General features: G+C 38.6%; 1 protein-coding gene across 1 annotated transcript; it reads right to left on the reverse strand.

Moving 5' to 3' along the window:
• Window positions 1-7,919: 7,919 nt before the first annotated feature.
• LOC130091031 (interferon-induced GTP-binding protein MxB) lies at window positions 7,920-23,988 on the reverse strand. Its single transcript, XM_056258708.1, has 13 exons — window positions 23,723-23,988; window positions 13,775-13,912; window positions 13,544-13,698; window positions 13,246-13,384; window positions 12,948-13,146; window positions 12,678-12,756; window positions 12,465-12,587; window positions 12,195-12,336; window positions 11,730-11,888; window positions 10,515-10,591; window positions 10,012-10,254; window positions 9,209-9,922; window positions 7,920-8,137 (listed from the first exon to the last, which is right to left on the reverse strand). The coding sequence occupies exons 1-12, from the start codon at window positions 23,919-23,921 to the stop codon at window positions 9,698-9,700; spliced, it is 1,878 nt and encodes a 625-aa protein (XP_056114683.1). The 5' UTR covers window positions 23,922-23,988; the 3' UTR covers window positions 7,920-8,137; window positions 9,209-9,697.
• Between the last annotated feature and the right edge of the window lie 909 nt (window positions 23,989-24,897).

Below are 24,897 nucleotides of genomic sequence, written 5' to 3' on the forward strand. Positions count from 1 at the left end.
CTATCCCTCCACCAATTAGACGACCAGAGAGGTGGAGCCGGACTTAATTTGACAGTGCAGTGAGCACCACTTGAATGGGATCGCTCGGGGTCCTAATGGAGAACCGATTTAAAGGAGGACTGGATTCGACACCAAGTAAACATGCACACACTATGGAAGCTCCATTTTGTGCACAGGCTATAGGACTGACTGATCTATATAAATTATTTTATTTATGTATAGGTGCACCTAGCCAATCAAGATGCCATTTAAGGATACCAATTAAGATTAACATAACCAATATCCATCGTATATGCAGATGGTATCTAAAAGTAGTGATGGACGCTTTTAAAGCACGCTACCTGAAGCTTTGAATCGTCTACAAACACATAGTCTTTTTTTTTTATGGGTTTTCATCTCTTCCATTTTATCATTTGCATGTTGCAGGCTCTGGCTTTATGTGTCTTCTTGACTGTAAACAATGAGCTCAATCTTGAATGGGGTCCTCAGGTGAATTCTGCCAAGGATTCTTTCTCCTGCTTGATGGCTTCGATCTTAGTCTAAGAAAGTATATAAAAGATTTACTGAAAAATGTAACAAGAACACTGTTTCTTTACATTTGTATTGTGATTCAAAGGCATAATTGAACATTGAAAAGTAATGCGACTTGTAATTATGTGGAATTTATTAGCATCATCAACATGCATAATTAAAAGAAAAGCCCATAAAAATGACTTAAACACTTGAAAAAAGTACCTTTGCTATTTTCAGAAGATTAGGGAAGATCTGAAAAAATCTGCACTGGGCCAGCTGGATGAACCTCTTTCTAACCACATCTATGTTAACACAAACACACTGTTAGTACAGCTGCTTTTGCAAACTTTCACTTCCAAGGTTGATTATCCAATGAATCCGGGTTTTCCACATGCCGCAAACACTACACTGATCACTAATTTACAGTTCCTTTAATAGAAGGGAAGTCCACCTGAAGCAACTTTGGGTTGCAAGCCTATGAGCGAATGTTAAGTTTATGGGTTGCACTTCAAGAGACGCACACTCCACTCAAAAAAGCGAGATAAAATCAATGCTTTACTGAAGAAAGGGCAAATGTTTTCCATTATGAAGTCACATTACATAGATCACATGATCAACCAAGCCAAGACCAATATATATATATATATATATATATATATATATATATATATATAAGATTGGGAAAAAAAGAAAAAAAATATGAATAAAAAAAATAATAATCAATTTAGCAATTTAGGAAAAAAAGTCTTACAATTTAAGTTCACATGCTGAATTACACAGTCCATATAAATAAACCAAAACGTAAAATGTTGTACACATGATATGGGTAAATAGTTTACATCAAATTAGAGAACGATTGCTGTACTTTGGATTAACATATAATTCATGAGAAACATGACAGTGACCAGCATCTGCAAAATGTCTGGCCACAAGAGAATGGATATCTGTCCTTCTTATAGAACTCATGTACTCATTGATGCAGATCTTTAATTGGTGGTTGTTCTTATCAATATATTGTATAGGTAAGAACTTACCAGTATATATTTACGAGTATATCGCACGAACATGTGATAAGATAAATAACAAAAGACGATGAGCAAGTGATAGTCTCTCTGGTTTTATATGTTTTTTGAGTGGCGGTGCTCACAAATGAATCAGTTTTGATGGCACTATCACAAGCTGAGCATATCTTAGATGGAAAAAAGCCAGTAGAGTGGTCCAAAGTCACGTGTTTGTTCTCCTTGATGAAAGTATCCAAATTGACCAGATAATCTCTTATATTACATCCACTATAGTGTGAAAAAAGGGAAGGCTCCTTGAAGATTTTATTTCACATGTCATCAGGTTTCAGAAGATGCCAATGTAACGATTGACTTAATTGTTTGATTGTGGACAGTATAGGTGGTAAAGCATGTGAGACGATCCTCCATTTTGCATATGGGTAAACCTTTGACGGTCTATTGTTAGACCTGATTTTAAAAATTGCTTTAATATCAGGTCTCTAGCTGACATTACATTTTTACATTCTGTGTTCAGCCATGGCAAGTGGCACCTTTTTTTACATTTATATCTCCCTCTACTCAAATGGGTTGAGATAACATCCTTCAGAGATTTAATAAATTTACTAGTACATAATTCAGGATTGTCATCATACAAGATTGTATCCCATTCCAGTGATGACAGGGCTATGGCCACATTTTGTCGTTGGCTGTTAGGTATAAACTCATAAGGAGACCTGCTATTTGTGGGGTTAAGGAAATCATTATTAGCCCTCGACTTAAAAAAGTATAATATCATGGTCTGAGAGACCAGTCAGGAAATTGTATGATCTAATTATCCTTTCAGGTCTGTTGCTGAAAAGTAGATCTATATTAGTTTTAGAGTGTTTGGTAATCCTTGTTAGGTTGCTGAACAAGTTGGGAAAAATTAAGATTATCCATTGTATGCTTTAGTGTTTTCATATCTTTCTTACAGTCCCAATTCACATTGAAATCTCCAATTACAATAACTTCATTGGACTTGTTGTGTGTTGTATGATGTTTAAGTAGTGCCTGCAGTTGTTCATAAAAGTCGACTTTGGCTGATGATGGACGGTAAAGGCAAATCAGAGTAAAACTCATCTCTGCAGAGAGGGAAATTTTAACTGAAACATTTTCAATTTTGATCTCACTTGGCACACTTAATTGTAAACACTTCAAATTATTCTTCACATACAGCAATACACCTCCACCTCTTCCTTTACCTCTGTCCCTTCTAAACACATTATAGTCAGGGAAAACAACACCAGCTTCAGGGGATGATTCTTTAAAGGGATACTCCACTTTTTTTGGAAATAGGCTCATTTTACAACTCCCCCAGAGTTAAACTGTTGAGTTTTACCGTTTTTGAATCCATTCAGCCGATCTCCGGTTCTGGCGGTACCACTTTTAGCATAGCTTAGCATAAATCATTGAAGTGGACAAGACCATTAGCATTTCTAAAAAGAAAATGACCAAAGAGTTTCGATATTTTTCCTATTTAAAACTTGACTCTTCTGTAGTTACATCGTGCACTAAGACCGACGGAAAATGTAAAGTTGCGATTTTCTAGGCTGATATGGCTAGGAACTATACTCTCATTCCTGCGTAATAATCAAGAAACTTTACTGCCGTACCATGAGAGCAGCAGGCGTAATGATATGACGCAGCGCCTGAAAATAGGCCACCTTCCGTCAACACAACGGAACTATTTTCAGGCGCTGCGTCATATCATTACGCCGTATATATATATACTATCATATACTATATATATATATAGGCTAATTGCGCAGCTCCCCCTGTCAATGATCTAGCACCCCCTCAGCACCTGCGTTAAAAATTATCTGGCGCCGCCCCTGGCTGTGACTGATCATTTCACTGGGGCTCTTGTGCTGTGAGTGTGTAGTGCGTTTGAGGGGAACGCAATATCTTTAAGCGAGGGTATCTCTAAATAGAGGCCGCAGTTCTTTCTGTGAACATAGTGTGTGTAATTGATTGTCTGAGGCTTGTTGCCTTTTTGTGTCTGTTTTTTTTATCAGAAATGATAATAAACTCTTTGTACTTTGCATAAATACCCATGTCTCCATGTCTCCCTGTCTCTAGTGGGGAACCTGTGCGCGGGTAACATTCTCTGGGTGACATTCCCAGGGTGGCGTAGATTAAAACCTATAGTGTTTCCTTGTTTTCTTGTGGTTGCCACAATTAGAACAATACCACCACCTTTGTCTGCAGACTTGACGATGACCTTGCTCATTTGCTGCAGGGAAGGTGTGATTCACCTTTGGTACAGTTGGCAAAAAAAATTTGACAAAGAAGATTATCAACATGCCTCTCAAAAGTATCGATTGGAGCAATTGATGTTGGCGGACAAAAGGTGCTCTTCATTTTAAAAGGAGTGTAGATTATTTGTGTTACAGGGGTTGTTGGGTTTTTGTCAAAAAAGTATCTCAGTTTTAAGCAAAGGAAGAATTTTAAAAGTTAAATTGGTTCATGGGTTGCCTTTCAATGAAAGCTTTCATATTTATCCACTAGGCAACAAAACTACCTACAGTACAAATGCATTGTGCCAACAGGAAAGTTCATTGAGTTTGGTATTTCCTAGTTCTGGTTTTCTTGTCAATTCTGAGATTCCATCTTTGAGGCAACAGCCTGGAGAATGCCATTTTCATATTTTTTTCAGCATGACCAAGAGCCCAAGCACAAAGTGAGACCCACGTTAAAATGGTCAAGATGTTAATGATCAATGTGCAAGTGTCCACATTGGTCATGAAGTGCATTATGAGAGTATCCTCAAGTAGAACAGTACAGTCAGAATAACTTTATATATATATATATATACACTCACCGGCCACTTTATTAGGTACCCCATGCTAGTAACGGGTTGGACCCCCTTTTGCCTTCAGAACTGCCTCAATTCTTCGTGGCATAGATTCAACAAGGTGCTGGAAGCATTCCTCAGGGAGTTTGGTCCATATTGACATGATGGCATCACACAGTTGCCGCAGATTTGTCGGCTGCACATCCATGATGCGAATCTCCCGTTCCACCACATCCCAAAGATGCTCTATTGGGTTGAGATCTGGTGACTGTGGAGGCCATTTTAGTACAGTGAACTCATTGTCATGTTCAAGAAACCAATTTGAAATGATTAGAGCTTTGTGACATGGTGGAAGTAGCCATCAGAGGATGGGTACATGGTGGCCATAAAGGGATGGACATGGTCAGAAACAATGCTCAGGTAGGCCGTGGCATTTAAACGATGCCCAATTGGCACTAAGGGGCCTAAAGTGTGCCAGGAAAACATCCCCCACACCATTACACCACCACCACCAGCCTGCACAGTGGTAACAAGGCATGATGGTTCCATGTTCTCATTCTGTTTACGCCAAATTCTGACTCTAACATCTGAATGTCTCAACAGAAATCGAGACTCATCAGACCAGGCAACATTTTTCCAGTCTTCAACTGTTCAATTTTGGTGAGCTCTTGCAAATTGTAGCCTCTTTTTCCTATTTGTAGTGGAGATGAGTGGTACCCGGTGGAGTCTTCTGCTGTTGTAGCCCATCCGCCTCAAGGTTGTGCGTGTTGTGGCTTCACAAATGCTTTGCTGCATACCTCGGTTGTAACGAGTGGTTATTTCAGTCACTGTTGCCCTTCTATCAGCTCGAACCAGTCTGGCCATTCTCCTCTGACCTCTGGCATCAACAAGGCATTTCCGCCCACAGAACTGCCGCTCACTGGATGTTTTTTCTTTTTCGGACCATTCTCTGTAAACCCTAGAGATGGTTGTGCGTGAAAATCCCAGTAGATTAGCAGTTTCTGAAATACTCAGACCAGCCCTTCTGGCACCAACAATCATGCCACGTTCAAAGTCACTCAAATCACCTTTCTTCCCCATACTGATGCTCGGTTTGAACTGCAGGAGATTGTCTTGACCATGTCTACATGCCTAAATGCACTGAGTTGCCGCCATGTGATTGGCTGCTTAGAAATTAAGTGTTAACGAGCAGTTGGACAGGTGTACCTAATAAAGTGGCCGGTGAGTGTATATACAGTATATATATATATATATATATATACAGTATATATATATATATATATATATATATATATATACAGTATATATATATATATATATATATATATATATATATATATATATATATATATATATATATATATTGCAATGTAGCAACGACCAGAAAAAAACTGAAAACTGCATAAATGGATTTGAAATTTTTCAATATAATGCAATGTATGCATTGATCAGGTATGGCTATATATTAATACATATAGAATATTTATAAATGAAGACAAATATAGTATTACATGTAATATTTAAAAAGTTTTATCCTTTATTGTGTACATATATTGCACATTCATGTTCCCATATAAATGTGAATGTATGTTCGCACACACGCACTAATGGAATGAGTTACAACAGATTTCTAGTTCCCAGCATGCTTTGCTTCTGACTGTAAAATGAGAGCAAATGTTAAAGTTAAGTGTTTTTTAATGTTTTAATGTAATGAGGGGGAGGGGGGGATCTGTTAATTTTCTTTTATTTTGGAATTTAAAAGTTGTCCTGGTATGTGTGAGTTTTTGGGGTTACCATTATGCTGAAGAGTAGAGCCTGTGGTTAGGTTAATGATTGGTCTAACACCATTTAAACTAGAATTACTATATTTTATAAGTAACGACTGTGCACTTCTTAGTACTGTGATGACTCATGGCTAAATACTTTAGTACATACAGGTATGCATGTGCTTTTGTGAAATAGCTTGAAAAATTGAAACATTTATAATGTAAATTATTAAAAAATATAAGAAATATATTACTTTATGCATTTTACTATAAAAGTTTTTATGCTTCATGAGTAAATATATTTGCAATATATTACACATGCAGTACCATATCTGATCACATCTACATCAATATGTTATGAAGTGTATTACTGAATATAAAAGTACATACATTATGATATATTAGTAAATAGTGTCACATATTTTTCAATATATGAACAGCGGCAATTCCTTATGCATTATTCAATATTTTGTAATATATTAACACAATATATTATTCTGTATATTTTTCAACCATTTAATATACAGTATTGATCATTCATATATAGGGAAATATATTTTCTTTTCATAAGGGTTGCCAGGGAGAGCGAAATCGAGGATCCCCATGCAAGCGCTATAAGGATCAGCTGAAGCAACAGTTGATGCAAGTTGATTTTAATCAATCAATGTTTATTTAGAGCACATTTAAATACAACCGAGGTAGACCAAAGTGCTTTACAATGGATAAAATAATCGCAATGAAAAGAACAAAATATAGAAATAAAAGCAAAAAAACAAACAAAACAATAGACAATCAACACTATAAAAAGAGAGACCCAAAATAACATACTAAAGCAGTGGTGGTCTAGTTTTTTGTAGTGAGTATACTGTGATATACCAAAAAATGATTATTAAACTTGTGTGATATTCCTTTAAAATGATGTTTTAATAGATTTGATTATTATTATTTTAAAAAGTAGGCTACATCTTATGCAATTTCTTTCATAATTTCTTCGAGTTACTTTCTCTCTACAAACTTTTATTTTGGTGGGTTTTAATAAAGACATTTGTGTTTCTGTGTGTTTTTAATAAACTATTACTATTATTATTATTATTGGGCCTACTTGAAGTATACTCTAATGTGCAATAGTAATATATTAATGTTATATTTTCTTAAAGTTATACCAAACTTTTATTTTGACAGGTTGTCATGAAGACTTTAAAGTTTGTGAGTGTATATGATGATACGAATGAATGACGTTAGTTTTATCAAATGAAATGGTAAAATTCTTGTGAAGTGACTCTCATAAAAGCTCTGCGATGAAGTTTAAATGTGTGCATGTCCTCCTCATAGACGCTGAAAACCCCACGAGTGTCACGCACACTTCTGTGTGCAGTAGCACACATTGAGAGCTCATTCACAGAGACACGCAGAACATGCAGAGTTTATTTCAATAAACAGTTGTCTTTTTGAGTCTTTTTGAGCTTTAATATTCATAGACACTAGTACATATCGAGCTTTGATTCATTGTACATCCCTACTTTTGATTTATTCATTAAAAAATGGCCAAATTGCGTGACGTTCCGCTAGACAGTCGGCTAAGTAGGCTACATTTGTGACTGGATTCCACGATTCGATCCGTGTCGCTGCGCAAACACAGACGGGGTGAATTTATGAATGAAAGTTTGAAAGTTCTGACACAAAACGATGTTGTTACGAATCCTCACGCTTTTTTAAGTGGGTATACGTAAATCCTTGATATTTCCTAGTGGGTATACGGCGTAGCCTATACCTGCGTATCACGTAGACTACACCACTGTACTAAAGGTATGTTAAAAAGCCAGGGAGAATAAATGTCTTAAGATAGGATTTAAAAGCAGTGATAGATGGGCCATGCCTAAGTTAAAGAGGAAGGCTATTCCAAGTGAGTTTCGGTCCAGCAGTATAGCGAAAGCGAAATAGACACGATTTTTAAGTTTAACTCTAGAGACAGTGAGTAGGCCAAGGTCACAAAATCTTAAGGTTCTAGAAGGGGTATGCAGGACCTTAAAGGGGTCATATAATGCCATTTTTGTACAAGCTAATATGATTCTTTAGGGTCTAAATTAAAAGTTTGTAATATACTTTAATTAAAAATTCTCATTAGTATTGTAAGAAAACACTTATTTTACCTGGTCAAAAACAGCTCTGTTTTCAGCACGCCGTTTCAGTGCGTATGACTTTAAATGATCATGAGCTTTGCTCACCCCGCCTCTCTGTTCTGCGCATACACCGTTTGTAACTCAATAACTATAACGCGTTGTTCAGTATAAACGTGGGATTATGAATTATATTGAGAACATCATACATAGAAAACATGCTGTAATGTACCCTGAGTGTAAACCTTAGACGCATTCATTGTGAAGCGTGCAGCTAGCGATTTGCAAAGATTAATATATTAATATAAAGTTTAATAAGACGTTACACTCACTTCCGTTCTTCTGGAGGTTCAGCAGGAACACGAATTTCTGGTACCGATGCTTTTTCATGAGCAGCTTCTTAGCAAATCCAGCTTTATACTGATCCTCGTTTATAAAGCAGTCTGGTGTGTGAAATGATTCGCGCAAACATGAAAGCATTGACGTTGCTCGTGGGGAATATTCCCTTCGAAAACAAACACAGCCACTGCGTCTTCAGCGGTTTGGATTTAGGAACATTAAAATGACTGCTGTGTTCGTTATTACACCCAAGAACAGAACACCACAATCGCTTAGACGCCATTCGGCTCATAGACAGTGCTCCAGCATATCAACAATGACCGCGCCTGTCCGCGCAGACTATGATTGACAGCTGGTTCACAAGCGAGGGCGGGTCTGTGTTGACTCGCTCCTGTCAATCAACAATCGTGGGAGGGGCTTCCGAGCGTGTGACGTCACACGGTCGAACGGCTCAATTTGAGGCAGGGGAAAACATATAAGGAGATTAAAACAAAAACACTGGATGGATTTTTATCATTTTATGATGGTTGTGTACAGGCACTGCCAACACACATTTCAGTACAATCAACTTGTAAAAGTGCAGGTACCATTATATGACCCCTTTAAGATTTTGGACCCATAAATCAGTTAAGTATTGACCCATAAATCAGTTAAGTATTGAGGTGCATGGTTATTGAGGACTTTGTAGGCAAATAATGAGTTTAAAATCAATCTGATACTCGACGGAGCCAGTGCAAAGAAATTAAAATAGGAGAAATGTGGTCATGTTTGTGTTTCCCTTTGATTAGTCTAGCAGCAGCGTTTGTACCAGCTGCTGACGAGAGATGGAAGCCTGAGAAATGCCATTATACAGCAAATTACAGTAGTTCAAAATTGCTCATGTGGATGAAAAGGGCTTTGCTAAGTAGGCGAAGTTGATAGAAAACATGACTTGACAACAGCAGTGACCGGTTTGTCAAACTTTAAGCTACAGTCAAATAGGATGCCCAAAATTCCTGACACACTGCGTATTATATGGGGCAAGACAGCATGATTCAATGATTAAATGTAAAATGTAATGTAAATGTAATATTTCAAGCTATAACCTCATGAGCATATTGTTGAAATCGACTATATATGAAGTGAATTCTAATAGGTAACCAAGAGGCTGCGTGCTTTCATCAGACGTTTCTGTCGACTCAGTAAGCTCTCCCGCTTTTGGCCAATGTCAAAGTCTTCTTTAAGCAGGTTTTCCACACCATCTTTATCATGCAGCAACTGCAACATGTTCCTTTGCAGCTCCAAAGCTGCTTCCTGGAGCAACATATAGCGGATCACCATTGGGATCTGGTCGGCTAGCCGCTTGCTTGCAATCTGGTGAGGTATATAAGACAGCATCTCAGATACACATTACAATTTGAGCTTCCACTGATGGCACGGAAAGCTTTAGTTGGCACACTTACCACGTAGTAGGACTCTAGGTGCAACCTCATCTCTCGCAAGGTGGCATGACTGTCTGTGCTAAAGCTTATGCAATTCAAACTGTCTCCAGTGTCTTCATCCTCTTGCATCTTTTCCTTTGCATCTCTCAAGCTCTGGCTGTATGTGCCATCTTGACTGTAAACAATGAGCTCCATCTTGAATTGGGTCCTCAGCATGGATTCTGCCAATGATTCTTTATCCAGCTTGATGGCTTCGATCTTAGTCTTAGAAAGTATTTTTTTTTAATTATTGACAAATGATTACTCCTCTATGAGTGATAAAACAGAAAATTCCTTAAAACTTTTATTATTATTTAAAGGCATTACTGAATATTTGTCACTGAAAAGTAATGTGATTTATTTGTGTGGAATGTAATATTAACATTCCACTTGACAGTCCAAGAAATCCAACTGAAAGTAGTTTGAAATAAAATCTGAATTTATGTATTGCCAGAAACATTGGCATTCAAAAAATAAAAAACTACCTTTGCTGTTGTCAGAAGATTAGGGAATCCAATGAAGCTGAACTGTGCCAGCTGGATGAACTTCCTTCTAACCACATCTATGTAAACATAAACACACTGTTAATATAGCTTCTTTACCAAACTTCCAGCTTGAAAGCTTGATTATCCAGTGAATCCAGGAGTCAGGAGAAACTGCACTGTACTAAGCTACCTTTATCCAAAGCAAGATGTTAATGTAATCAAACAAAACTCAAAGCAACTTAAGGTTACATGCTTTACTTGAGGACAGAATGTTGAGTTAATGAGTCACCTTTCAATGTGATCTTTGATATGTATCCACTAGGCAACAAAACGTATTGTCAACAAATGAAACAATCAGCAAATCTATTGGATAAACCGGAACGTTCAGTTGTGGTTAAAATGGATTTCCTGGTTTTTCTTGGCAGTTCTAAGACTCCACCAGTTTCATAATGACAAAGGGCCTGTGCACAAAGCAAGATCCGTATGAAAATATTGGTAACACTTTACTTGAAGGGGTGTGCATAAGACTGACATGACACCTTCATAATCATGACATGACACATGACAACTTGACATGAACCAATGCATCATAACCTGTCAGTGTCTTTGTCATGACAACTTGACATCACCAAGAAAACACATGCTGTCATAAATATGTAATAAACATGACATAGCAGATTAATTATTAAACTTAAGAAACCACTTAGCTGTATGGGTTAACATTACATGAAACTGTCAGGTGGTTGGTTTTGACATTGGCTGTCATGAGGCCATTATAACTGTGTCATGAATATTTTTCTTGACCTCAACTACAGTGGTACAAATTGAATTTGTCATAAATTTTATATTTAATTAAATATCATAAATTAAATATTTATGACAGGTTGTGTTGTCTATAATGTCAAGTTGTTATGACAAAGACACTGACAGGTTATGATGTATTGGTTTATGTCAAGGTGTCATAACAAAGACATCTCAAACAATGTCATATTTGCATTAAAAATGTCATAATTGACCGAATGACACTTAATGACAGTTGTCATAAACATGCTTAACCCTCCTTCATGACATGTGTCATGTCATGATTATGAAGGTGTCGTGTCAGTCTTATGCACACCCCTTCAAGTAAAGTGTTACCAAAATATTCAACACATTATTAAAAGATTAAAAAAACTGCAGAAACGAAGTATAAAAATATTTTTAAACAACACAAACCAGAGACAGTCTTTAATGTCTTTAATGCAGGTTCCTCCAACAGCTTGATCTGTTCCCTGACAAGCCCCTCAAAGGTCTTGTAATTGATGAATCCTGGAAGCTCTCTTCCCCGATATTTGGCTTCATAGTTATCAACTTCTTTCTCAATCTTTGCGTTGACTGCAAAGGATTTATGAATAATGTCAGAAGGCACTCTTACGTTTACATTACCACAGATTTTTTTTAAATCAGATTTTTTCAACAACAAAAAAATCTAATAAAAAAAGCATAATGTATGCTTAAAGTTTTCATACATTAAAGGAAATGAAAGTTGTCAAATAATCCAAAAATGAAGATTAAAAGTAAAATGTTACTTAGATTCAATTAGCAATTTAGGTTGGTAAAATTTACTGCAGATGTGGATATGGTTAAAGTATTTTTATACAAACAAACAAACAAAAGCAACAGTACATAAGTTTTACTCACAGGAATATCCAGACCGATCCAAGAAGACATTCCATTTTGCAAATTCTTCACGAAGTTCTGGAAAAATCAGTAAATCTGATCCACATTTCACCTCTTCTCCAGTGGTCAGATTGAGGGTATCATGTGTGAAAGATGTAACTTTCTAAATTCAGTGATAAAATGTGAAGTAATTGTGAGTAATTTTAGTTACTCACTTATATTAATATGACTAAATATTCACACTTCTTTGATATACTGTAGTAGCTGTGTAAATTTCAAGGCTGTACTCACATCAATGAGAAAGCTCAGTCTTTCTGCAGGGTCTGATGGGGGTCCGTTGCCGTATGCCTCCAGTTGCTTCTGTGTTTCAGCGAGCTTCGCCTCGATTTGTTCTTCTAAACGAGGCAGGGATTTCTACACAGCATTCATGAAAATGAGCTATGTTTATTATGAGTCTAAAAATTCTGTAGGCCTTTTTTTTTTTGTTAATAAAGATTATTTCACCTGAATGTGATGAACCAACTCAATTGTTAGTTTCTCAGCCAACTTGGGAATAGTAGCAAAACCTTCTTCATAGAGTTTGCTGAGAGAAAAACAAAATCATAAAATTGACCTGTACCTGGACACAAGAGCCCTGATTTATTAAAATCCCAAATAATGGGTACTAATCTGCATGTGCACTTCGTAGGCATACTGCAGGTGATTTAATTAGACAAGTTGAAAAGTTCAGTTTGAATCTCAAAAAATAACTAAATGTTGTGACCATTTACCCACCTGAAATGAGGATGGTCTTTGAAGAAGGCATCCTCTGTTAATGTGGCCTCATTAAGAGTGACCTGATCTATAATCTCTTTTTGTCCCCTGCACCTTACAATCATGTAGCCTTTAGTAAGGTGAATGACCTCATTGTGCACAATGTCTACCACTGTCCCTTCAGTGCCCTTATCCACCAGATCCGGCTTTGTTAAGATGCCTGTTGTGTAGTAAAAATATGATCAGAATATTAATGCTCTTAATGCATGGTAACCTATGGTTTTACTGATAGCATTTAAATGCAATGAGTATTGCACACCTAAAGTTCTTTCGCCCTCAGGGTCCTCCCCCTGAGCCATCTGCAATGCTTCTGTGGTCGCAATGTCAACATTGCATGGCACCACAACCAGGTTGATAGTTTCTTGCTTTGTAACAAACTTCCTGATCAGTTTCTTAATCTGGAAATGCATTTCATTAATGTTCCTGTGTCTTTAAACAGACCATTAAATCACAATGTTCTTTCCAACAAAATATCATATGAAAAATATTGTGAAAGTAAAAAAAACAAAAACAGAGCATAGATTACAAAAAGAACATCATGAGAAAGTTATATTTACCTGATCTCCAATATTCTCAGGTTGACCCTTGACTGCCACTCGTGCAATCCCGGGAAGGTCAATGAGAGTGAGGTCAGGAACATTGGCAGAATGGATCTGCAGACTGATGAGATCATCACTAATACCAACACCTGGTCCAGCCATCTCATCCTGGGCTACAAACATAATTAGATATTGTTGAAATACTGACTTAGAGAGACCTCTGCATACATTCAAGCAAGCGTTTAATACCTTCACGAATCTTTTTCTCCACTTCTGCTGGGTCATCAATGTCTTCCTCATAGTTCTTGTAACTGATTCTCCCATGCCATTTGTCCTCGCCTGTAGTTCTTATCATCTTGATCTCAAGAGGGCATCGTGTAACAATTCCTGTACAAAATGGTGGAGGCCAGATGTAGTTTTATACCATGTATGTTCTTTGAAGAGCCTTAAGCCCTATTCGGACGGGATTAGCTTTACAAGGGTAGATGGAGTAATGTAATTTTACCACAGGACGTCTGTAATAATAATGGCCAATTCGCACGGGATAAGATACAGCTCTGGAAAAAATTAAGAGACCACTGCAAAATTATCAGTTTCTCTGATTTTACTATTTATAGGTATGTGTTTGAGTAAAATTAACATTTTTGTTTTATTCTATAACCTACTGACAACATTTCTCCCAAATTCCAAATAAAAATAGTCATTTAGAGCATTTATTGCAGAAAACGACATCTGGTCAAAATAATAAAAAAGATTCAGTGTTGTCAGACCTCGAATAATGGAAAGAAAATAAGTTCATATTAATTTTTAAACAACACAATACTAATGTTTTAACTTGGGAAGAGTTCAGAAATCAATATTTGGTGGAATAACCCTGATTTTCAATCACAGCTTTCATGCGTCTTGGCATGCTCTCCACCAGTCTTTCACATTGATGTTGGGTGACTTTATGCCACTCCTGGTGCAAAAATCCGGCTTTGTTTGATGGCCTGTGATCATCCATCTTCCTCTCAAGTGCTTTCGATCTTATTTTTGATGGTTTGTGGAAAACACTTGAGTTTTGCCAGAGACTTCTCCCAGCGTCTAGAACGCAACTGAATGCTTTTTCAAGTTTTTCAGTTGGAAAAACTGCGGGAAACTACTTTTGAACAGGAAATTATGGAATATTTACGTGTGGCACATTCGGACGGGACTAAAATCCCTGAGAAGCTCTGGGCCCGGTTCCCCAAAACGTTTTTATCGCCAAGTAGTTCTTAACCTATTCCTTAACCTCTCTCTTAACCTTATGGCTCGATTCCCGACACGTTCGTACGCTAAGTATATCTTCTGTAAGTCACACTTTCGTAAGGTTGGTCTGGAGAGTAAGCTCTCTCTTAGCATTTTTTGAGCTCAAGACGCTAGTCGCCGCCACTGTGCAGCAGTCTTTAGAAATCAGCGCAGCGCAGTACAAGTCAAACTATGGTATGTTGACAATGTTGTGTCTCAACAATGATTTTATATTTTATGGACATTTTAAGACTAATAATAAAATAGGTTCCCAATGGATACAGGCCTATTTATGAAGTTGACTTTATTTGGTATCAGAACTAATATGGTGGTAATTAGCCGAGGCTATTTCGTAATGTCATTAAAGAGTTTAAATTGGCAATCACTTTTGATAGGCTAATTCAAATCTGGCAAACAATTTGGCTCTAAATGGCTAAGATCTATAAATGGGTAAGCATGGTGGTGTCTAGTAACTGACCAACTATGTCACATTTTTTCAAAACTCTACACACAAAATGCAAAATGCCTCACATCTCCTTCAAAAATGTCATAAACACAATGTAAGAATGAAACATTTGCATCAAATGGCAAACATTTATTTCATAATAGTGCATTTTTGGATATACCTTGTAAATATTGTTTTTCTAAATCTAAAGCTCTTTGGTCATTCTTACACTTATATCTACATTTCAATACAATGTTCTACAGTGAAAGTAATCTTCTGAGAGGGGTAACAAGTACACTGTAATCACCAATGCAATGTAGAAACAGAAAATATGTATTAGGCCAAACATTACTGTTGTATACAGCAACCATAAACATATGTAAACCAAAAGTATATTCTTTAGAATACAGTAAAGAACACAATTGAGTGTGGGGGGTCTCTGTGTTGGCATCCATTGTTCAAACAGGTAATCTGACCTTTGACCTATTATAGGCTTGTAAAGCAGTGATTGGTTAGTGATCAGTAAAGCAATTAGTGTTTGCACATATATGAGGAGTGTGTGTGTGACCTGGTGAATAAGTGTAGCATTTGGATTGGTTGTGTTTGGAAAAGGAAAGCAAGTAAATTCCTGCTAGATTTGTGTGTTTTAGGTAGAGAATTGTATGTAGTGTTTTGAAAAAGTGTTTTATGCAATTGAAAACTGAGTCAAAGGCTGATAAATAGCTTATGGTTTTGTAGATTTGGTGTGTAGGTTTGCACTTTGAGTGAGAGGTTTCAGGGCCGGAGTGGGACTCATTTTCAGCCCTGGAGTTTCATGCCTTAGTTTCGGCCCACTTTAGTTCCCGACTGTCTATATTAAAGGTGACCTATAATTCAAAATTGAATTTACCTTGGTATAGTCAAATAACAAGAGTTCAGTGCATGGACATGACATAGAGTGAATCTCAAACTGGACTGTTTTCGCGTTCTCATTTAATTCACGTTTATGAAAAACACCCCTGAAAAACGGTCGGTTCTCCACACAATACCGACTGTGACGCAATAGTCGGGATCATTAATATGTACACCTCCAAATATTTGCATAATGCCAGCCCTCAATGCCAGGCGGAACTGCGCAGCCGAAGCATGGCAGTTGCTCAGTGTGGATGTACACATGAACACAAAAGTATTTTTTAGTTCCTTCATCTGAGCCTCTGAAGAAACAATGGGTTAATTTTATTTTCTCTGGAAATTTCCAAACATTTCACCGAGTGTTTCCTCAACTTGGGCCAATACAGAGCTGGCCTCGGATCGAGCTACCAAGCTGATGTGTAATTGTTCAAGTTCAGACAGGTAATCTTTCTCTCAAAATCGTTCTGTTTATGCATCAGTAAGTCAAGCCAGTGACTAAAATATCAGCTTCACATCGTTTCTTTTAGTAGGATGAAAATAATCGTATTTAAATTGTGAACAAATTATATACCAAGGCCAAGGGCTAGTTTCGATTTATCCCATTTTCGGATTATTTGAGGGTGCTGTGTTAATTGCTGGGCAGAGACAGCCACTGTACACAGATATAAAGTCGAAGAGATCCAGGACAAGGCCAGGACAAACGGTCAGTCTGTGGAATCGACAAGAGCGCGCAAGTAGATTTTTTCTTAATATCCAGTTCTCCTGTTGTTTCAGCTTAGTTTCTATCAGAAGGTAGGGCTATTTTCGATTCTGTGTTTATTTTAATTTTTTACCTTCTCACAAATCTGTATTTTAATTAGACGCGTTGCTACTTTATAACAGTAAATTGAATAGTTTGCGCGTCTGTATAGTATTGCAGTCTAAATTGCATAGCACTTAAGTGAGTCACTGGCCAAGGGCTAGTTTCGATTTATCCCATTTTCGGATTATTTGAGGGTGCTGTGTTAATTGCTGGGCAGAGACAGCCACTGTACACAGATATAAAGTCGAAGAGATCCAGGACAAGGCCAGGACAAACGGTCAGTCTGTGGAATCGACAAGAGCGCGCAAGTAGATTTTTTCTTAATGAAAAAATAAATTTTCTAGTGCATTATATCTATGTAGTGTGCGCGCTGTCGCGGAAGAGGAAGCGTTTCAGCCTCCTCGTGTGAAGACCGACTCGGGTAAAGACCATCGACTCTACCTGTGCGACTCCACCGAGCAAAGACATCAGCTAAGCACTTAAGTATCTACATCTCCCTTCCCTTCCCTACTCCTATCCTTATCCTATTTCCCTTAAACGTCATGTGCTTTCAATACATTCCTGTTGTCTCTCGACAACGCTCACTCATCACGTACAGAAGGCAGCGCAATCCTGCTAATCTGCGTCCTATTCTCTTATCCTCACACTCACCTCTCACTCTTTCTATGGGTCTATGGAACTGCCAATCAGCAGTCAATAAAGCTGACTTCATTCCAGCTTTTGCTTCTCATTCTACTCTTAATATTTTAGGCTTAACTGAGACCTGGATCCGTCCAGAAGACTCAGCAACCCCTGCTGCTCTCTCTAACAACTTCTCTTTCTCTCACACACCTCGCCAGTCCGGGAGGGGTGGGGGTACTGGTCTTCTCATTTCTAACAATTGGAAATACTCAACTCTCTCCTCTCTATGCAATAACAACTCATTTGAATGTCATGCTATTACACTTACAATTCCCATTAAGATCCAGATTGTAGTCATTTATCGCCCCCCCAGGGCAACTGGGAAGCTTTGTAGAGGAGCTAGATGTGCTGCTGTCCTCTTTCCCTGAGGATGGCACTCCACTGGTAGTCTTTGGTGATTTCAACATTCATCTAGAGAAGCCGTATGCTACAGACTTCATCTCTCTCCTAGCCTCTTTCGATCTCAGACGGCTCATCACCACAGGTACTCACAAGTCAGGCAACCAACTGGACCTGGTTTACACACGCAACTGCATCACAGACAACATTTTGGTGAAACCTCTTCACGTTTCAGATCATTTCCTCATTACTTTCAATCTACAACTCACTACCCACACTCCACCAACTCCCCTACCAGTTACTTTCAGACGAAACCTCCGCTCACTTTCTCCCTCCCATCTTTCCTCTGCTGTGTCATCCTCTCTTCCCTCACCCTCAAAATTCTCATCTCTGGATGTGAATACCGCAACGGATACTTTATGCTCCACTTGAACTTCTTCTTTAGACACTATCTGCCCTCTCTCCTCCAGGCCAGCACGCGCCACTCCCTCTAACCCGTGGTTATCTGAGGTTCTTCGTGAACACCGGACCAAACTCAGAGCAGCGGAGAGAAAATGGCGCAAATCGAATGATACATCTGACCTGAGTATGTATCAATCTCTGCTCTCTGCTTTTTCTGTTGATGTTCACGCTGCAAAATCTTCATACCTCCACAACAAGATCAACACCGCCCCTAACACACGAACACTTTTCAAGACATTCAACTCTCTCCTCTGTCCACCACCACCATCACCCACCTCCTCACTAACTGCTGATGACTTTGCTAACTTCTTCACTAACAAAACAACAACTATCAGCAGTCAGTTCTCTAATCCACACACACAGGAACCTAGACCAACCACTCCCACAGCCAATAACCTTCTCTCCTCCTTCACTCCACTAACCGAGGAAGAAGTATCTAAACTTCTCCTCTCCAGTCATCCTACCACCTGCCCTCTGGACCCCATCCCCTCACACCTTCTACAAGCCATTTCTCCCACACTTTTACCAGCACTAACACACATCATCAACTCATCCCTCCACACTGGCATTTTCCCTACAGCATTTAAGCAGGCTCGGGTAACTCCACTGCTTAAAAAAACAACATTAAACACATCACTCCTAGAGAATTACAAACCAATCTCTCTCCTACCATTCATTGCGAAAACACTTGAACGAGTTGCTTTCAACCAAGTATCATCTTTCCTGTCTCTGAACGACCAGCTGGATGTCAACCAATCTGGCTTCAAGAAAGGGCATTCAACCGAGACCGCATTACTATCAGTCACAGAAGCCCTGCGGATCGCTAAAGCTGCTTCCAAGTCATCAGTTCTCATCCTCCTGGACCTCTCTGCTGCCTTCGACACTGTGAATCATCAGATCCTTCTGTCCACCCTCTCATCACTGGGCATCACTGGAACTTCCCTCCACTGGTTTGAGTCCTATCTCACAGGTAGGTCCTTCAGGGTCGCATGGAGAGGCGAGGTATCCAAAGCACATCAACTGACCACAGGGGTTCCCCAGGGTTCAGTGCTTGGACCGCTCCTCTTCTCCATTTACACCACATCACTGGGACCCATCATACAGGCACATGGTTTCTCTTACCATTGCTATGCTGATGACACCCAGCTCTACCTCTCATTTCAACCAGATGATCCCACAGTAGCTGCTCGAATCTCAAGCTGTCTGGCGGACATCTCGGCATGGATGAAGGAACATCACCTGCAGCTCAACCTGACAAAAACTGAGCTTCTCATCCTCCCTGCTAATCTGTCTCCACAGCACGACTTCACTATCCAGCTAGATTCTTCCTCAATCACCCCATCAAAGTCGGTCAGAAATCTTGGTGTAATCTTTGATGACCAGCTGACCTTCACAGACCACATTACAAAGACAGCTCGATCATGCAGGTTTGCACTGCACAACATCAGGAAGATCAGGCCTTTCCTAACTGAGCATGCAACACAACTTCTTGTCCAGGCCCTGGTTATCTCTAGGCTTGATTACTGCAATGCTCTTCTGGCTGGACTTCCATCATGTGCAACTAAACCTCTACAAATGATCCAGAACGCTGCTGCTCGTCTGGTCTTCAACGAGCCCAAAAGGGCCCACGTCACTCCTCTGTTCATCTCCCTGCACTGGCTACCACTCGCTGCTCGCATCAAGTTCAAGGCATTGACACTTGCTTACAGATTGACCACAGGCTCAGCTCCCTCCTACTTTCACTCGCTCCTACGAGTCTACATCCCTACCAGAAGCCTACGATCAGTCAATGAGCGACGGCTCGTGGTACCTTCACAAAGAGCCACAAAATCACTCTCCAGAACATTCTCATTCACGGTTCCATGCTGGTGGAATGATCTCCCCACCCTCGTCCGAAATGCAGAATCCCTGACAGCATTTAAAAGACAACTGAAAACTCATCTCTTCCGTGAGCACTTAACTTAAAGTGAACTTAAAAAAAAAAAAAAAAAAAAAAAAAAAAAAAACCTTTAAATCCTCACTTGTCTGGTTTATGCTACTCTGAGCAATGTTTGAACTTTGTATTTTGAGCACTTCTTGGGTTTCTATTGTCTCTTCACGATGACTCGTTTGGTTAGTCCTCAGATGTAAGTCGCTTTGGATAAAATCGTCTGCTAAATGACTAAATGTAAATGTAAATGTAAATGTATATACAGAAAGCGATCAAAGAACAATCTTTCCACAGCGCGAGTTTATCTGGACACTTGCCAAACTCGTTATGAAATCAATGACGCACGTTACTGCACAACGAAGCTCTTACTGTATTTACATCATCGTGTTTGCATTGGTGAAAGCAGAGAGAGTGCAGAAACTGCTTTGCAATGATAAGATCTTCATTCTCGCGATCAACAGACTGTCATCTGCTCAATGCTCATCACGGCAACATTTTATGTGATGGGAATAGATCTAAATACTTTAAAAACATCTCACGATTCGTTAATCTCGATAGCTGTTATAGTAAAAACGTATAATAGCAGCAGTAAAAGTATTCGGGAGAGAGTTTCACATGTAATGCGTTGCTATTTCATATGCAAGCATGTCAGCCAATCACAGCAGTGGCCGCGGTTACACTGAATCCCACAGCAGACACGCCCCTTCAAACAGAGTGTTCAGAGGCTAAAAGCAGGCTAGGAAAATTGCCATTTATTTCTAAATTATGATTATTTTTTTATCTAAAAAACATACTAACATTATAAGGGTAACCCAGGAAACATTATAAAATAATAAAAAAAAACATTCTAGGGCACCTTTAAAATAATTTAATTAAAACCTCAGTATATAAGTCTGCAATTGTGCACTCTTCTGTACAGCCTTGTAATTCATTGTATTTTTCAAAAATATAATTTTCTATTCAGTGCAAAAGCCGTACACAGGGTTTTATAAATACAGAGGTCCCAAAAGTGATCTTGCCCGGGGGGGGGGGGGGGGGGCATATTATTTTTGCACTGTCTTTGTCAAAGAACTTAGGCTATGTATATCTGTGTTAAATGGGAATCCATTGCAATAAAGTTATTCTCATTCTGGGCACAGTATTGCTTTACCTGCTCTCCTCTCTCATCTCCATCTCCATCTCTCGTTCTTCTTCTCTCAGTCTCTTTATCTTTACCTGTAAATATCCCCTTCCCGAAGCTGAGCTTTGATTGATACAGTCTTTGCAAACTGATTATTTATTTCGGTCGTTTAAAACTGCTATCATAAAACAGCTGTTTAGTTTTGCCACTTGCATCTTATCTCGTAAAGCGTCGCGTTGGGATTCGCGCGCGGCTCGCGCTTCTGTGAACATAAATCCTGCTTTCATCGGTCATCTCCAGGGCTGGACTGGTAATCTGGCATACCGGGCAAATGCCCGGTGGGCCGACGTGCTTTTTGGGCCGATACATCTCATACTTTGTTTTTAGCGGCCCATAAAACTCGTACATCGGCGGCCCACTGGTTTTGTTTTGTTTAATTGACGGCGCTGGTTTAGTGCCGGTGTAATGCATTGGTCAAAAAAAAGTAAGCGTCAGTTTTCTTTCCCCACTGACAGACAGGCCCATGAAACGCGTAGATCAGCGGCCCATTGGTTGTTTTCTTGATTGACACGGGGCTGGCCCAATCACATCTTTAAACACCTCCCCCTTTGGGCTTTGAGTGAGCGTGCAGTGTCAAGTGTGTATCTGTCAAAATAGTCTGAGAGATGGAGAAGAAACGCAAGGAATGTGCAGAGAAATAGCGTGTAATAGAAATAGCAGACGCTGTAAAATCTGTCAAAATATGTTTTCTGCAGCAACAGGACCAGCTGCAGAAAACATCCAGTGGCTGATGAGGAGGATAGTAAGGAAGATCAAGAGAGAGATGAGAAAGTGTAGAGTCCGCGGTAAGCAGAACTACTTTCAAAACACTTTGGATATAGGAACCCATAACCCAGTTACGCATTATTTCCACATCTGCATAGTTGACGATTACAGAAATTTACCAGAAGTTTAATGAGACGCGTTTTTATCCATGTTTTCCGCCAAAATAAAAGCTTGATGCAGTTTCCGTCAAAATAAAAGATCATGTGGTTATCTCTTTCAAGTTTAGAAATTAGTACAAAATTATGAAAGTTTTCTTTATTTTCAGTGCATTTGTTTTACAATATATGGCTATTAGGCTACTGTCATGAGATTAATGTTATAACTATTATTATGTAGTAGTGTAATATAGACAGACACTGTAGGTTTAATTTTTTCTTTGTTATATTTGCACACTGAATATGGGTTGGAGTTTTTAATTTTGAACCCTCAAACTGCACCAGATTGATGAATTTAACATTAAAATGCACACAATTTTCTTAGGGGGAGCATGCCCCCTAACCCCCCTAGAAGGACAGAGGTCCGCCCACCACAGTTTTACCAAATCCCTGTGAGAACTTGTATTTCTATGCCAATGCAGATTATAGCTTGTTTTTTGGATGCATCACTGTGGAGTATAGTTCAGTTTTATTAATAAAGTACAATTTTGTACTTATTTCATCTGTTAACTCTCACTCGTTTATACTCACTCATATATGGCATTAGTGTTTTTAATGAATAGGAGTTGAACAAAAACATATTCAAGGGCGTGCAAAGATGGGTGGTGTTTATTATCATATGTAGTGGGCCAGTCTGGACCAAAATGCCAGGGCCGATTTTCTGTCCCAGTCCAGCCCTGGTCATCTCAAACATTTTGACATATCACAATTTGATAATTTAATTAATATATTTTACTGATAACTTAAACTATGTTAAAATAAATATTACTACAATAATTTGAGGAATGTTTAATTTGCATATAACGTGTTGTCTTTCTTAACGCCGTAATACACCTTCGCGCGAAGTGGAAAATCGATTCCTGAGCAATCGATGCCAGCTAATTCAGCACCTTCACTTGGGACAGCGCCTTTGTAACGTCGAACGTAAGAGGCAGCGTGTTAAGAAGCTTCCTAAGGGACACTTCGGGGAACACACTTAGGAAACACAAACACAACTTTGGTAAGATATATCTGTCGAGTCTTCTTAGCGCGCTAAGAGTGCGTTATCGGGGAACCGGGCCTACTTCTCCATGTTAAACTAGTCGAATAGGGCTTTACAGTACAATGTAAATTATAAGGTAGCCTATGAATATGAAAAATATTTTTCTATCCTGAAAGTACCATCATATTCGTTGCAGGATGTAGTTAATCACATAAATTAGGCCCATACTTTATCTAGGACTATTTCTGTTTTAGTCCTAGATATATATATATATATTGTATTTGTCATACAGTCCTTACCACTACCCCTGGGTAACGCTACCCCTGACAGCGCCTCCAGAACAGAACTCTTTCCTGAGCTTTGGTCTCCAATGACGGCGATGGCAGGCAACGCCAGGTCCTTTTCGACTCCCAAAGAACGTAAATTGTCGATAGTGTCGATGCAAGGGCGGATTTTTTCCTCATATTGCTGACTGAACGTATAACCTGTTTTCTCCATCCTCAACCAACGTCGGAAATGTCTAAATAACAAAGAGAAATAGGCAACTTCGATATGTCAGGCGCTGTATATTTGCGCACTCCTCGAATGGATTGTCTCAGAGAGAGTGATGCTGTTTTTACAGGTAAGGTGAATCTATGTTGCTTGTTAAGTTTCATTTCCTGGATATCACAATAGTTTCGTTTCATCCTTTGAAGAAAGGTTCTATTTCTCAACATGGGCGGTGCTAGAGGGAGGGGCTGCACAGCACCCCCAAGAATGATCAGAGCACCACAACAATTAAGTCGTTATTTCAACAAAATATCTCGTTATTTCGACATAATATAGCGTTATTTCGACATAATATCTGTTATTATTTCGACATAATAAGTCGTTATTTCGGCATAATACCAATTATTTCGACATAATAAGTCGTTATTTCGACATAATACCTCGTTATTTCGACATAATAAGTTGTTATGTAGACATATTAACTCGTTATTCCGACATAATAAGGGGTCTGCATTAAGCCACATTAAGTGTTATAAGGGTTTTCTGGAGGAAACACGGTGCGTTCATATTCTAGGCTCATCTGAATTATTTTTTTTTTTTTTTTTTTTTTTTTTTTACATAGGCCTAATAGCCTATATGGTTTTAGTATCATAATGATTAATACATGCACGCACAATTATCCGTGAACTTAATAAATGTTGCAGATATAATTTATGCACAAACAAATGCCTTTCAACTTATGTGTGCAAAATTCAGAATTAAATGAATGTGCAGCAATTTGTACAAATATAGAGTCTGTTGTAGCCATTAAATAAGCGCATTTAGTTTCATATTTGTTAAAAATATTATAATGTTATTTTTGTTTCATCTATGTTGATTATGGAAAGTGCATGCGCAATAGTGGGTCAGACAAGATTTTGACCACTTCATTAAGCCTTTCTTTAAAGTGAATATTTTTATTCTTTAAAGCAAGCATATTCGTCTT

The sequence above is a fragment of the Rhinichthys klamathensis genome, unplaced genomic scaffold, assembly GCF_029890125.1.
Source record: "Rhinichthys klamathensis goyatoka isolate OS25496 unplaced genomic scaffold, OSU_Roscu_1.1 h1tg000157l_1, whole genome shotgun sequence".
In the NCBI taxonomy this organism is placed as follows: domain Eukaryota; kingdom Metazoa; phylum Chordata; class Actinopteri; order Cypriniformes; family Leuciscidae; genus Rhinichthys; species Rhinichthys klamathensis.